This window comes from Callorhinus ursinus, unplaced genomic scaffold, assembly GCF_003265705.2.
Source record: "Callorhinus ursinus isolate GAN/ISIS: 27379988/994484 unplaced genomic scaffold, GSC_fseal_2.0 scaffold4, whole genome shotgun sequence".
Lineage (NCBI taxonomy): Eukaryota > Metazoa > Chordata > Mammalia > Carnivora > Otariidae > Callorhinus > Callorhinus ursinus.
The window spans coordinates 24,957,057-24,972,345 of NW_027397066.1; the positions used below are offsets into that span (position 1 = coordinate 24,957,057).

Below are 15,289 nucleotides of genomic sequence, written 5' to 3' on the forward strand. Positions count from 1 at the left end.
TTGTTAGGGTAATACAGGGTAAACTCATCAAAAGTCAGGAAGAGGAACTCCTTCTTTTCTGGCCTTTGGTCAGAATTTCTAGGCAATGGACCATGACAGCTGAATAGACTTTTTCTAAGAATTACCTTTCTAAGCTTCTAGAGCTCATTTTACATTTGACCTCCTATATTAAAAATGGCAGATTAATCAGTTCTTTTTTTTTTCAGGGAAATGACAATAATCATGGCATCAACTTAAAGGGTTTTTTTTTATTGCATCTGAATCTACTTTTCATTGCATTTTAACTGTTGAACACAAGGATCAATTTTAGATAGAGATGGCATGTCTATATGTCATTAAGAACAAAAGATGGTAATACCTATTTTTTCCAAACCAATGCACACTCTATTAGGTCAGGAACATTTAATTTACTTTATTACTAAAACTTCTTGCCTTTTTCTCTAATGTTTTACCTTTAATAAGAAACTAGTGTCTCTGTGCGTGTGCATGTATGTATAATATGTATATGCATTTATATATGTACGGACGCAGAGGTAATACGGTTACCATTTCAGAGCAAACAATGAATGATTATTGTATGCCAATTATGTGATTGTGGGCAAAGCATTGTTCTAAACAGTAGAGAAGCAACAACCATGAAAACAGATAACAATCTTTCCCCATTGAAATTCCATTTCAGTGGGGTAATACATAAATAATAATAGCTAAACTTATATTACATGCCATATCCTATGCACTGGTCAACATATTTTACCTATATTAACTCATTAAATAGGTACAACTACCCTGTGAAATAGAGCTGATTATCATTACTCTGTAGATGTGGAAAGTCACACACAGCAGGGTTGAGTAATTGCTAATGACCAACACAATTTGTAAAGTGGCCGAGCAGAGGGTCAAATAAAGGGGCCACACCCTCAACCACTACGTAGTGGTTGGTATGCGAAGTGGACAGAACATGTCTAATTTATGGTCAACTAGTTCTAGAAGAATGAAATTGGATTCACGTATTTCTCTTAAAGGCTTCAGTGATATTTTAACCTTTCTATCTTAATATCTTTTATACTCTGTTCTTGAAATTAGATCCTTCAGTCCAATTTTTTTTTTTTAATAGTACCATCTTAAACCTTAACCAAAGTTAAAATCAAAAGATGGGAAGGTAGATTTTAGACTAGTGGGCGCTTCCTCCTTCTACCCACTCTCTGCTCTTGGGAAAACCTCATTAATATGTTTTCCTTTTTTGTCATTTATCTTAGTATTCTTTACTTCACTCAGTATTCACATAGTCTGTTATGTATATTATGAATACAAGAAACATAAATTCGTTATTTTTATAAATTGCCATTTTATTTAGGATAGGAAATGCCTTTTTATAGAGAATAAAAGTTTACCTAGAAGATTTTTAAAACATACATTTTATTTACCTTTTACCAGAAAGAAAATACATGTTTTTCTTTTGGGTTTCTGGTTTTTGGTTTCTAAATATTCACAACATTTGAAAGAAAGCAAAGTAAAAGTGAATTCCTTATAAAATATTTTTTTGTAATTTATTCTGGTTTTCCTCAAATTAGTTGCTCATTATTAAACATTCAATTAAAATGTGACCTATATCATGTCATAGTTTTCCTCTTAAAATATAGTATTATTCTGTTTCTTTATGAGACATGTTTTCAGTCCCCTAAAATGTGAATGAGTACAACCAAAGCCCATTTGAAATACATTCTTTATAAAAATAATGATTTACTAATTTTTTGCTATGACAGCATTTTCTTAATGTGTCGATGACACTTTTTATTATAGGATATTTATTCAACTGAATAAATGTCTCTGAACATGTACCTTTGTAATATAACTCTGGGTTCTGTTATGTAGTAATTTTGTATCTTATGCTCTGAAATGATATTTGTATACTACTGGAATGATTTAAACTTTTTAAGCTTTAAAACTATTGAATCAAATTGTTGAGGTGCCACTTAAAAATTTGTAGAATTTTGTTTCATTAATAATAGGTATTCAAAATATTGCCAGCATTGCAGTTATTTCCAACTAACGAAAAGAAAGTAGGATAAAATGGTAAGGAATTCGTCTCCTCCGGGCCTTACTTGAATTCTTACGGAACCCAACAGACCACCTCTTTAACATTCTCTTAAAAGTTTCACTCCCATTTGGAAACAACCATCTTCAAGCCAAACTACTCTGGAAATTAGTCATTGTTTATTATTGGCTTACTAAATGCAGGCATCTTTAATACATTCTAAAATGACTACATCAGTAGAGTATAAGTAAAGTTGATACCTTTGGTTTGAGCTGGAAAGCTGTTTGAAATTTAGCGTCTGAATATGGGCAATCAGTTATGAAATCTGTAAACATCAATGTAGATATTGGTACACTTTCAGGGAGGGAAAAACAGAAGAAAAAAACGCAGTGTGTTTTGCGTAACTACATTACAAGACCCTAGTGAAATTCTGCATATATTATTATCACTCTAAAAAATGATTCCTGGATACACCTTGTGAGTTGTGTTGTTTTTTTCTATTCACTTAGATAAGTGGGGATTGTGTTGAATCTTCAGTAATAAATAGCATGAATACCTACTTTAAACAGTAAGCAAGTAATAATAATGTGTACTTATGTATCCTTGAGAATTCAGAGCTATGAATTTTGAACTTTTTGATTTTTTTTTTTTTTTTTTTTTTGTAAAACAAGACAGTTGTTACTACAGCACGAGGCAGGGACTCCTAATGGCAAAGAAACATTTATAATCATGTAACTGCTCTGTTTAAGCCTGAGAAGTGGTTTAATGAAGATCTTTGTTTTCCTATATGCTTATGCTTTTAAATATTACATACAATATTGTTTGCTAATCATTAGAGGATGTGACATCCTTAAGGGACATAAAGTGTCCCCACTGTGTCACATTACAGTTGACCGTGGATGTGCAATGTGAAGGAAGAACAGATACGGCTTATAAAATAAATTCATTGTACATAGTACTTTTATCATCTATACAAATATGTCTGTCTACCTTTCTCGTCTCTACATCAGCAATGCTCAGTTCTACATTTCAGGCCACATAGCCGCCATGCAAAGAAAAGGAGAGTGATTTGTGTGAAGCCTACACAAAGGAAATCCAGCCATATTTCTAGCCCTCAATTATTGTGTCCTGCATGCTTGTGCAACTTACCTTGTGTTCACAGATGACCTGTGTGGTGCTTTTTGGATTTGTAGCATTAGTAAGAGCTCTGCCATTTGAGTTGTGAATTTAGTTTTGCTTTTGTTAAGCGTCAGAAAGAAAGAAACTATTCATCACATTCTGCTTCCTATAAAGAGATGTTGAAATGCAGAAAGATCCTCACATCTAAAAGCATGCCTTACCACACAATATGCCTCCACATTAGTGGCTACAATCTGGCTGAGAGGCAGATGCAGATTTTATAAGATTTATTTTGGTCTTGATCTCTGAAGTTGAGCAGATCACTCAACTTTTCTTTATCTCGTGTTTCTAACTTATTTGTCTCTCCATGGGAAAGGTAAGAAGCTGTAAAAATCAAACAGTGAATCATTGGCTATTGGATGAATGTAATTTTTATTACATATTATGGTAAACAATCTTTGGGGAGGATGGAGGGAGATTAAGCCAGAACGAAGTGATGGTTCTAAAAGCTGCAGCCAACCTATTTTCTTTTTTAAAGATTTTATTTATTTATTTGACAGAGAGAGACAGCGAGAGAGGGAACACAAGCAGGGGGAGTGGGAGAGGGAGAAGCAGGCTTCCCGCTGAGCAGGGAGCCCGATGTGGGACTCGATCCCAGGACCCTGGGATCATGACCTGAGCCGAAGGCAGACGCTTAATGACTGAATCACCCAGGCGCCCAGCCAACCTATTTTCTTAGAAGAATTAGTTTTGGTTTTTTTTATAAGACTATCTTATCAAAATTAAGCGTTATGTTGTCATTTTATTCCTAGCACTCATCTGCAGGAGAATTGAAGACATATTATTTTATCACTTTCAGTAAAAGCAAAAAATGTCTTATTGAAGATAGGAAAAGAAACATACTTCAGAACTGGAGAGGAAAGTCTCAAGTTAGAAAAAGAAAAATAAAAGGAGGGTTTTGTTCAAGGGGCCAAAAAAATATTTGGCTGAATTTTTTTTTTTCTCATTTCAGCTGGTTTCATACTGGGGCCTTTTTTTTTTTTTTTGAATAATTGAAAAAGATGGGTGGGGAGGAAGTTTTTCATCAAAGGCAAAAGATAGTAAAAAATAAAAGTATTAAGGGAATAAAGATAGGAAGTTGTACCTTTTCTGTACTTTCATGATTGCCTACATTGCCCCCCTAAACTTTTAATTGAAAAGCTCTGAAAAAAATTTCAAGCTTTGAGGAAAGTGTTAGAGGGTAAAAGATAACATTCTGTGATCCTTCAGCCCTCCAATCTCTCAGTCTCTTTCTTTCACACACACACAGGAGTGCACTTTCGCATACCCTCACAAAGTCAAACTATTTTGTTTTTAAATGAGTCACACATTTATCTTTGCAAACTAATAATAATAATCAGTGAGCATTGAAATTTTGGAGGCATACTGGCACTTTTGAAAGCTGCTTTTAGAAAAGTTATTAACCATCTCACTAGGTTTCAAGTTGTGGAGGGAGATTGCTAGAATAATGATAGTGAAGCGGACATTCTGCATTCGGCCGTCTCCTAGAAGACATTGTACGGTAGGCAATCCGTGTCTCCCTCGATCCTTCAGGATTCTCTACAGCAGAGTCAGTTTATGATACCTGAGGTGTTGCTCTTTTCTCTTCCGGCATCCTGTAAGCTTTTACACTTGCTCTATCTTCATTTTTCCCACCAAGCAGGCTGAGTTTTCTCACTGTCTCAGACGTAGTCAGATGTCAGTGAGTACCAAGCGGAGAAGTGATAAGAATATTTTAAACACTGAATTTTTTTTTTAAAGTTTTTGTATCTCAGTCGCACTGAGAAAGCTACAAAGGACTAACAAATTTGGGATTCCCAATATGCCTTGATGGCATAACTACAAATTATTAAAAGCAAAGGTAGAACTCAAAGTTTGCTTAAGATGTGCTCCTACCAACCTATATGATCATGAAATCAGGAAAGACCTTAAGTAAGACAACTGGAGGTTACGTGTCCAAATGAGTCTTCTTCATTCATTTATTTAATGCCCGATTATTGATGTCCCATTGTATTTGGAATGTAAGGCAGGGGCTCAGAGTCTTGTGGAGGAGACAGACTGGCAAAGGAATAATTATACTGTAGTACGGTTAGGGGTTATGAGAGGAGCTATACATACCCTGGGAAGGATTTAGTGATTCCTAGGGAGGCTGACAATTGACAATTACCTCACAAGGAAGTTATAATTTGGCTATAATTTATTTCTTCTGCATCAGTCTTGCAACCTTGGCCATAGGGCATTAACTATTCTCATTGGATCGGAATTGGAATGTATTTTCTCCACACCCCATCCTCCTTTATATTTAAACAGGTTTTTGCTTTTTATGCATCTCTAATGAATTTTTTTCTTTGACTGTTAAAATTAGAAACACTTAATGAGCAATTCAGTTAGCCTCACTGCTTTTTAGCCATTCTGTGATTTTGACCAAAAACTGAACTTATTCACTGTAACTGTTCACTCTGAATCCTTCACACTTGGCTCTGAATGACTTTTAGTAATTTGCTGATGTCAACTCACCTTCAGATGGGAACTGTTACTATCATTGTAGAGATTGAAAGGAAAGAGACACAGGCTGCCAAGCGATTTCCAAAAGAGGAGTTATATAGACGTTTTTAATCACGGCAACATTACTGGAATATTTACACCCTCTCCAGGCAACTTTGAAAAATACAGCAACTCATCTGAGTCATAAGTTATATTTTCCTAAAAATAGTCATGTAAGCTTGTATGTTTATATCTTGTATTTATTTTATGCATTGATTATCAAAAGAGTTATATCCCTGGGGTTTCCCAAGAAAAATCATAATGATTTTTTTTTTACAATTTCTAATTATTTTTAGGTCCTTTTCATTTCTTCTAGTGCTCTCCCTCTCCCCTGAGCACCTATCATGTCTTCTATTAAACTGGTACTTGTTATCAGCTGGCTTTTAGATGGTCCTGTGTAAGTGACTGGTCGATGACAGCTTTTAAGATTGCCTCTCTAAGTTATATTTCTATTCTGGTGGATTCTGCATGAACAAAAAGCCTGATGTGAGACTTCCTCATGAAAGGATTCATATGAGACGCTATCCAGAATACAGAGGAAAACACTGGGAAACAAAACAACCTGGTTGTAGTTTCTCCTATCATTCTTGGTCCCTTGATCTCTTAAAGATGTCACTTCACGACAGACCTCTGGTTTTGTGTCCCGGTGGCAGTAAGGTATCCCTTGTTTAGTGCCAATGCCACTCCGTCACTCAGGGTCAGATTACCCCATTTATACTACATACACACACATACATACATACATGTATATACATATATGTACTGAGTTCACATATATATAGATATGAACATAAACATAAATATATACACATACACAATATTTTCCTCTAAAGAAATAATAGTCTCTTTTAAAACCCTAGAGTAAATTTTGGTCTGCAAGCACCACACTTCCAAGAGGTAACAGAGACTGATAACCCTATTTTAGATGATAATTTAAAAATTCTAAGTTATATTTCTAAAATATAATATAATATAAATACTAAAAAGTATTTAAAAAAGCCGCAGTAGGACCACATTTGTAAAATGTCCTTGTCCAGCCTCATGGTAAAAGACCCAAAAAGGAAGTTACTTATTGGACGAACAACCAGATTGATTTTTTGGGAATTAGCTTCAGTTGTGAGGCCCACAGTATGAAAGGAGAACAGAGGAGTAGATCTTCTGGAATGGGCAACTTAGTACTGTCAGTCTTGGTTGTAATACTTCTTCTATGTTTTGGCATCTCTGTGCCGTAGGCTTTTAGAATTCTATAGTACCCACTTTTCCAGTCTCCTGAGGCCTTATTTTCAGTAACTGTTCCTGAAATCTACCTCATTTACTTTCTACAAAAACTTGCAGAATCTCTGTATAATTCCCTCAGGGTAATGGTTGAAATATTTTATTAAGAGTACATTTACATTGGTGGATATTTGTGGTTTAATATGTTAATAATAGCAACTATTTGTAGGAATTGGAAATTGACTTGCAAAAACATTCCAGCTAACAATGGCTATTTCAAATATCTAAGGCTGGCTGAAGGAAGAGAAGCATTTTTTTTTTCCTTCCTTCCTTCCTTCTTTTTTTCCTCTTCTTTTCTTTGTTTTCCAAGATTTTAATTGGGTAGAGTCTAGTAAACCATACATAGATGTTTGTTGCAGCAGACTTTTGAGGATTTAATAATCCAGGCTATTTTTATCAGTGGGTCATTTGTACCACAGGTGTCATGGTGGATTCTTTCATGAATCATAATAGAGCAGTATAATTAATCATTTGAACAAGATATATGATGTGCCTTAATACTTTAAGTATTTCAATGCATTTTTGAGTGTTACTCCATTATGGCAATCTGTATTATGGTTTTTAAAAAGGTGTTGGCTAAAACCATCTTTGTAAAGATAAAATATTTCAATATGCTTTATATAGTTAACTTCAAACTGTGTCTAAGAAAACAGAGGCATTATGATACTATTTAACCAGGAAAGTTTATGTCCTCTGGGATATTGGCTGATGCATCTAACCATAATTTTCCAGGTGTCTTCCAGTCTTTACTTTAGTGTAACATTAGTTTCCCACTGCCCTTGTAACAAATTATTGTGAACATGGTGGCTTAAGCAACAAACATTTATTTCTTAGGGTTCTGATGGTCAGAAGTCTGAAGTGGGTCTCACTAGGCTATAATCAATGTGTTGGCAGGGCTCTGCTGCTTTTTTCGGAAGGTGGAAGGAGAAGCCATTTTCTTGTATTTTTTCCAGCTTCCAGAGCCTGCCTGCATTCTTTGGCTCTTGACCATCTTCCATCTTCAGAGCCAGCAATAAATAACTGGTAGTCATTTTCATGTCCATACCATTCTGACTCTGCTGCCTCTCTTATGTATTTAAGGACACTGTGATTGCATTGGGCTACTTGGATAATCCAGGAAAATCTCCTTATTTTAAGGTCAGTTGATTAAAACTTTAATTTCACTTACAATTTTAATTCCCCTTTGCCATGTAAGGTAACATATTCATATATTCACAGGGTTAGGATGTGGACATCTTCACGGCTGGGGTAGGAGGAAGGGGCATTATTCTATAGGTCTGATAGGCAAGCATTCCAAAAATTTGATAACCACATTTTACAAACCACAAAATGTTATTTGGGCAGTCTCTAGTTGGACTTTTTTTTTCTTGTGTAATCTCAACATTTTAATTTATCACCCAATAGATATTTCATTGTTACTTCTACTATATCTTAATTTTCCCTCAAAACAATTTATCTATATTTGAAAAAATTTTAATATAGAAAAAGTTGAAATGATCAGTTTTCTTGTTTCTGTAAGATGAAAAGCTTAGTTCCACAAGTGGACCCATCAGATTTTTGAGATGTGACCAGAAATATGATTGACGATTTCGTGATTTCCACTCTTAACTTTAATAGGACCATAAGACTGGAGCAACTTTTCAAACCGTTTCTTTACTCAACATATAATGTGTCTATTATGTACAAATAATATGATTGTTGATAGATAGGGTCTGATTTACTCAACCAGAGGCAGTGAAGGTGGAGAGACTAGTTTTGAGGTGGAGTAGATCTGATTCCTCTTTGGACATCAATATTCTAGTAATTGGAAGATACCAATGTCTGCTTTGTAAGGGTGTTGTGGGGGTTAAATGAGATGATGGATACACAGATACTGGTACATTTTGGAACTCAACAAAAGATAGTGACTTTACTCTCTAGGATTTGGCCTGACAGTGATGCCATTAGAGGGACAACATGACAGCAGGGGTAACTTGAGGGCAGGAGAATGTAATTATATCTAGCACTGGTCATAATTACTCTCTCTCTAACTACCCTGGCTTATGATCTGTTGGACTGCAGAGCCCATACTATGACTGGACTAGTAGTTATCGACGCAAGAAATGACATGTTTAGACTTTATATGTATTTTCTTTGGAGATAGTGAATCCAAGATAGTGTTCCCCTCAAAAAAAAAAGAAAAGAAAAAAAGAAAAGAAAGAAATGTTGACTCTGGAGAAAAGATTTGGTCTCACCAATTCTCGTCAATCCATGCTCCCTGAGATCCTAATGGAGACATTACCTGTTCCTTTTTTGATATCTGAACTTCTCACGGCACACATATGTTAACATCACTTAGTTTCTTAAAGTCCAGTAGCAGTTTTTGTCTTTTTGTCTGAATGAGCAAATTTCAATGGGTCCAGGTTTTCTACAGTAACTGTGGTAGCGGGCAGAGGAGAGGAAAGATAGAAGCAGTCTCTGAAACTCTGAAATGCATTAAGCATCTTTCTTGATTTAACATAAAATGATCAAATACATGAGCATGCCTGGAGATATTCTATTTTTCTATTGTAATCCTGGTGGGCATTTTTGTAGAAGATGTTCAGAATACATTATCTTTGAAGAAGATTCCAACTGTCAATACAACATGACTGCAACATTATTCTTCTTAAGGGGAAGAAAAAGAGATAATAGATGACTAACTACATGACTCACATTTAACATAATGCCCAGAGAACTCCATTATGACTTTTCCATTTCATGTGAAACTTAATGGCCCCGGTGATGTCTGGAATTTAGGCAAATAGTAATATAAGGAAGTTTAGTTCAAAGCCGGTATGGAACAAGATTATTGACTTGGATATAAGAAATTCTTTACATATTATTATTTCTCTATAGGATTTTTAGGCATAGGTTTATTAGTTACTGTATCTTTGGGTTTCATTTTCTCATTGGTAAAAATAAACATCCTTTTTTTAAAAGATTATTTTAGAGAGAGAGTGTGTGTGTGCGTGATTGGGGGGAGGGGCAGAGAGAGAGGGAGAGAGAGAATCTCAAGCAGACTCCATGCTAAACACAGAACCCAACACAGCTCCATCTCAGGACTGTGAAATCATGACCTGAGCCGAAACCAAGAGTCAGATGCTCAACGGACTGCGCCACTCAGGCGCCCCTAAAAGTAAACATTCTAATAATATTTATAGAGTTATGGAGCTCAAGTGATATTAAATAGATGAAAGTAATCTATAAATTATAAATTGTTATAAAAGGTTATTTATATCTACTGGGTTGATGCTGGGGATGCCACTAGACATCCTACAGGGCACAGGATTGCTTCTCATGGCATTGAAATATGGTGCTCAAAACGTCAATAATGCCAAGATAGAGAGCTCCTGCCCATAGCCACTTTGTTGCACCCATAGGCTGACGGGAACAGGGAGAGAGAGAAGTTAATGGAATATGAAAGGAGAAGGATTTGGAGAGTGCTACCCAAAATGGGTCTGTAGGCTGGGAGAATAAATACTCTGACTTCTTTCTCCTCTTCTTTAGTCTGGGCCAGGAATTCCCATTGGCCAAACCTAGCTATAAACCAGAGAAAAATGTATCCTGTGAATGTGAGCTATATTGCTCAATTTCCTAGGTATAGAACATGATCATAATGAATAAAGACAAGATTGGACAGAACAGGTGTGTGGGGAAGGGGCAAAAAATAGAAAATATTTAACCCCAATCATAAATTGCTGTCTCAAATTAGTATTCACATCTGTGAGTCCATGAGGAAATGATGTCTGTGAATAGGTTCATCTGTATGCATAGGGACCAGTCAACCATGGGTATAAATTTGGAGAGAAGGAAAATTAAGAAATACATCTGCAATTTCTTCCCCAGAGATATTGTTTGTTCACCATATTAAAACATAGTAAGCATCTGTTTTTGCCTTTTTCTACAATATGCCTTTATCTATTTCTGTCCATTCATGCATTTACCAAGTTACTGAGCATGTGCTGCATGCCAGGTATTGGTCCAAATACAGAAGATACAACAAATGGATATGAAATGGTGCCCACTCCGAGAGCAGCTTTGGTTGTAGCAGAAGAGACAGCCATGTAAACAAATGGCTGGGACATTTATGTATAAAGTAGCATGGGAGAGAAGGGAGATACTAATTTTTCCTGGGATGTAGAAAGGCCTTGCAGAGTATGTGACCTTGACAGAGTCTTCAAGGCTAAGAAGGTGCTTTCTGGACAGGAAAACGAGAAGAGTGAGTACAAGAATTAGAGGTGTCCTTTATGATGGAGTGGAAACAGTAGGTGATAAAATAAGGTGGAGTTTCTATTTCTAAGGACTTCATGGACCATGCTAAGATATTGGAGCTGTAACTTCAAAGTAGTCGAGAATTATTGGATATATATGGGTAATACTCATGCAAACTGACTTAATCAAAAAAATTCCAACTTCTATACCCTTGTGTGATACAAGCCATTCAGAATTTTGTCTTTAAATTACAGAAGATACAACAAATGGATATGTCTTTAAATTAAATTCTTTTAAAATAATATCCTAAAATTGATGCTGTACAGATTCAATTACTTCTGAGTAAGCTTAATTTAGCGGAGATTTTACTGAGGTATTTTGATGTTCAAAAGTGATAGCACTTAACAAATGTCCTTTGCTGGACTATTCTGATTAGAGTGTTAGAGGATCAAAATCTCAGAAATATGTTGAGAATAAGAGTCCCTCTTCTGTTTCTCAACTATTAACATCCCTTCAATCCTCACACACACACTGGGAAATATTTCTTGTGTCATTGTCTTTTAGAAACTTGTGATATAATCATAGTGGGGGGACAGATTTAAAGAAAGTTTGTAAGCTATAGAATTGGAACCCTAATTTTTTATAATCTGGATGCTCCTAAAAATTTGGCGGTATTTACATATGAATATATATATCTATTTTGTTTGGTTTATATAAAATTATTAATCATTGTGTCCCCCACAGAACTAAGCACCCTGCCTTGTTGGTGCCAAATAATGTTTTTGCCTGGGGCGCCTGGGTGGCTCAATGGGATAAACATACGACTCTTGATTTTGGCTAAGGTCATGATCTCCGGTTCTTGCTCCACACTCAGCATAGAGTCTGCTTAGGATTTTTTTTCTCTCTCTCTCTCCCTCTTCCCCTCTCCCCACATGTGCACGTGTGCACTCTCTCTATTATAAATAAATAAAATCTTAAAATAATAATGTTTTGAATTGACATTATAGACTTCACTTTCAGCTAGACAATTAGATTTTGAAGGAGCTTCCATTTAGAAAGTATCTTCAGATCGCAAGATACACTTTTTCCCCCCACAGGGTATGTACTTGTGTATCTCTCATTTATCCAAGCAAATATGGAGGGGGCAAATATTTTTGTCATGTTGTTTTCTTCCTTCCCACTACTTTTTCTTTCTTTCTTTCTTTCTTTCTTTCTTTCTTTCTTTCTTTCTTTCTTTCTTTCTTTCTTTCTTTCTTTCTTTCTTTCTTTCTTCTTTCCTTCCTTCCTTCCTTCCTTCCTTCCTTTCTTCCTTCCTTCCTTCTTTCCTTCCTTTCTTTCTTTCATTTTAAAGATCTGGGGGAAGTGAGAGCACAGAGGGAGAAGCAGATTCCCCACTGAGCAGGGAGCCCAATGTGGGACTCGATCCCAGGACCCTGAGATCATGACCTGAGCCGAAGGCAGACACTCAGCTGACTGAGCCACCCAGACACCCCCCAGTACCATTTTTAGAATGCAATTTTTCGCTGTTTTGAAATAGTAAACCTGTGGCCATAAGGGTTTTTGAGGGTAGAATATAGTTTGTTCTGTAGTTTATGTTAGAGAGGGAACTGAAATAAATAACATGATTGAAGACGAAGACGATGTTTAGGTAGTTCCTACTCATTCACTTTCCTTCAGCTACCTTCTTTACATTGTTTTAGATATTGGTTGCCTTTGTTGGCCTGAAAGAGCAGGGCTACCAATTTTTTTTTTTTTTTAAAGATTTTATTTATTTATTTGAGAGAGAGAGAGAGAATGAGAGATAGAAAGCATGAGAGGGAAGAGGGTCAGAGGGAGAAGCAGACTCCCTGCTCAGCAGGGAGCCTGATGTGGGACTCGATCCCGGGACTCCAGGATCATGACCTGAGCCGAAGGCAGTCGCTTAACCAACTGAGCCACCCAGGCGCCCCAGGGCTACCAATTTTTTCAACACATCAAACCAAGAGTTGACTCAGCCTGGAGTGAGGGCGTGGCAGCAACTATCTGCTTTCTCCTCTTCCGTTTGGGACCTGAAACTTGAAAAAAAAAATCATTATAATTGAGTAGTTAGCCTCAATATGTCCTCTTCTCAAAATAATAAATGTTCAAGACTATCTTTTGACCTGAAAGTGAGGAATGTTAAAAATGCAAATAAATATTAGAAGATGTGGACTCCTTCTTTGCTCTTGACACTTTTTGGAGACCTTCCTTAGTTGTCCTTCAGTGAAAGTCAGAATTTTGGCGATTCCTGGTGGCTGCAGAACTTTGACCCACATTCTTCTAAAACCAGTCTCTTGTTTTCTTCTTTGGGGGTGAAAACACCTGGAAATGAGTGGGACAATTTTTGTGAATAAAGATATTTGGCCCCACATAACCTGTTGATATTTAAATAAGTGATAATTTATTCTTCAAGGGGTAAGTCAATGACGTATTACTGTTAAGTCGGTTGAAAATATTAGGGCTTCAGAATGGGAGCATTTGAACTTGGTGTCATGGATTTTTGGGAAGTTCTGAAAGGAGTAAGAAATGTTTAGATTCCCGGAATCTTGATTAAAATATATTAATGAAAGTGGAAGACTTCTCAGCTGGCTGGTATGGAAGATAAAACACCATAAATGTCAGCATCATGCCTGGGCAACTCTTTAAGTCATTATAAACAATAATGGGCACTATAAAAGACAAGGTCAGAGTGTTTCTTTTAACTCTTCCATACAGATTCTTTTTATTTCTGGTACATATCTCATTTCCTTTCAAGTATCTTTAACTGTAAAGAGAGAGATAACCTTTATAACTCTTTCTTTTATTGATAAGGCAACAGAAGGAAAGTTCCTCAGTTTATACACGGTTGCTGTTATCCGTGAACAGCATTATTTTCCCGAGCGGTGATATGGTTACGTGAGCGAGAATCGTATAAGAAGTATGTTTTCACATAAATTACAAATTTTGCTAAGTTAACGTGTGAAAGTGCATTGTAGGCAAACGGAGACATTTCTTTTTTTTTTTTTTTAAGATCTTATTTATTTATTTGAGAGAGCGAGAATGAGAGAGAGAGAGAGAGAGAGAGAGCACGAGAGGGGGTTGGGTCAGAGGGAGAAGCAGACTCCCTGCTGAGCAGGGAGCCCGATGCGGGACTCAATCCCCGGACTCCAGGATCATGACCTGAGCTGAAGGCAGTCGCTTAACCAACTGAGCCACCCAGGCACCCAAACGGAGACCTTTCTTCAGACAGACAGTATAGGGGAGATGAACAGCAACACACTATGCCAAGTGGTGTTCTCTGTGTCATGGGACGTCTGGATTTTTAACCAAGGGCTCAGGCTGTTTGAGCTGGGCTTCCTTGACAATGACCTTTTTATGCTCTGTTAGAAGACAAATATTTATTAAGCGCCTACACTCTTTGGGGCTTGTTCCTTATATTCTAATTTAGGATGAAGACTTAAATAATATTACATATGTGTAATAAAATTGTGAAGTAGCCTCTTCCAAGTATTCTTCCCAAAGGAGTAATTACGTTCTGACTTCATTGAACCTGTAAATAAGGAATGGTATTGGAAAAGATAAATCATTATATCTAGAATTCAAAATAAGGTCTGAATTAAATTTGACTCTTATGAAATTTATGGATAGAAACTTTGATTTTTTTCCAAAAGTGTTTCTGATAATAGAAACTATGAAACATAACAGCGTTTGTTTCAACATTTCCATAAGCTACATTGAATTTCTGTACACAGGCTTGTCAAATCAGTCAGGTTGGGCAGTCAGTATTAAATTTAATCTCCTCAAGCTGTCAACCCTTCGGAATTCCTCAAAACCATCAAGATTTGCTGCAAACAGTGGGTAGAGGGAGGAGGCAGTAGCAGAAGGGGTTACTATTAGCCTCTACCATGACTCATTAGGACACGTCCTGAAATAAGTTTAGCTCCCTATCAGGCAAGCGACTAAGCATTCCCTAGTCATTTATCAAGTGTAAAAGAAGGAGGTTGTCATATTCAAGCAGCCCCAGCAATGTGAGCAGAAATGTATCAC

General features: G+C 36.4%; 1 protein-coding gene across 8 annotated transcripts in view; it reads left to right on the plus strand.

The window, feature by feature from the left end:
* Positions 1 to 15,289, plus strand: part of PCDH7 (protocadherin 7) — a 413,030-nt gene that overhangs the window by 19,298 nt on the left and 378,443 nt on the right. Inside the window, exon 2 of one of the 8 annotated variants that reach the window (XM_073891506.1) lies at positions 8,093 to 8,149. The exons of the other annotated variants lie outside the window; for them this stretch is intronic. Within the exon in view, the coding sequence (XP_073747607.1) occupies positions 8,093 to 8,149 (57 nt within the window). The remainder of the gene's footprint in view (positions 1 to 8,092; positions 8,150 to 15,289) is intronic. 8 annotated transcript variants of the gene reach the window in all.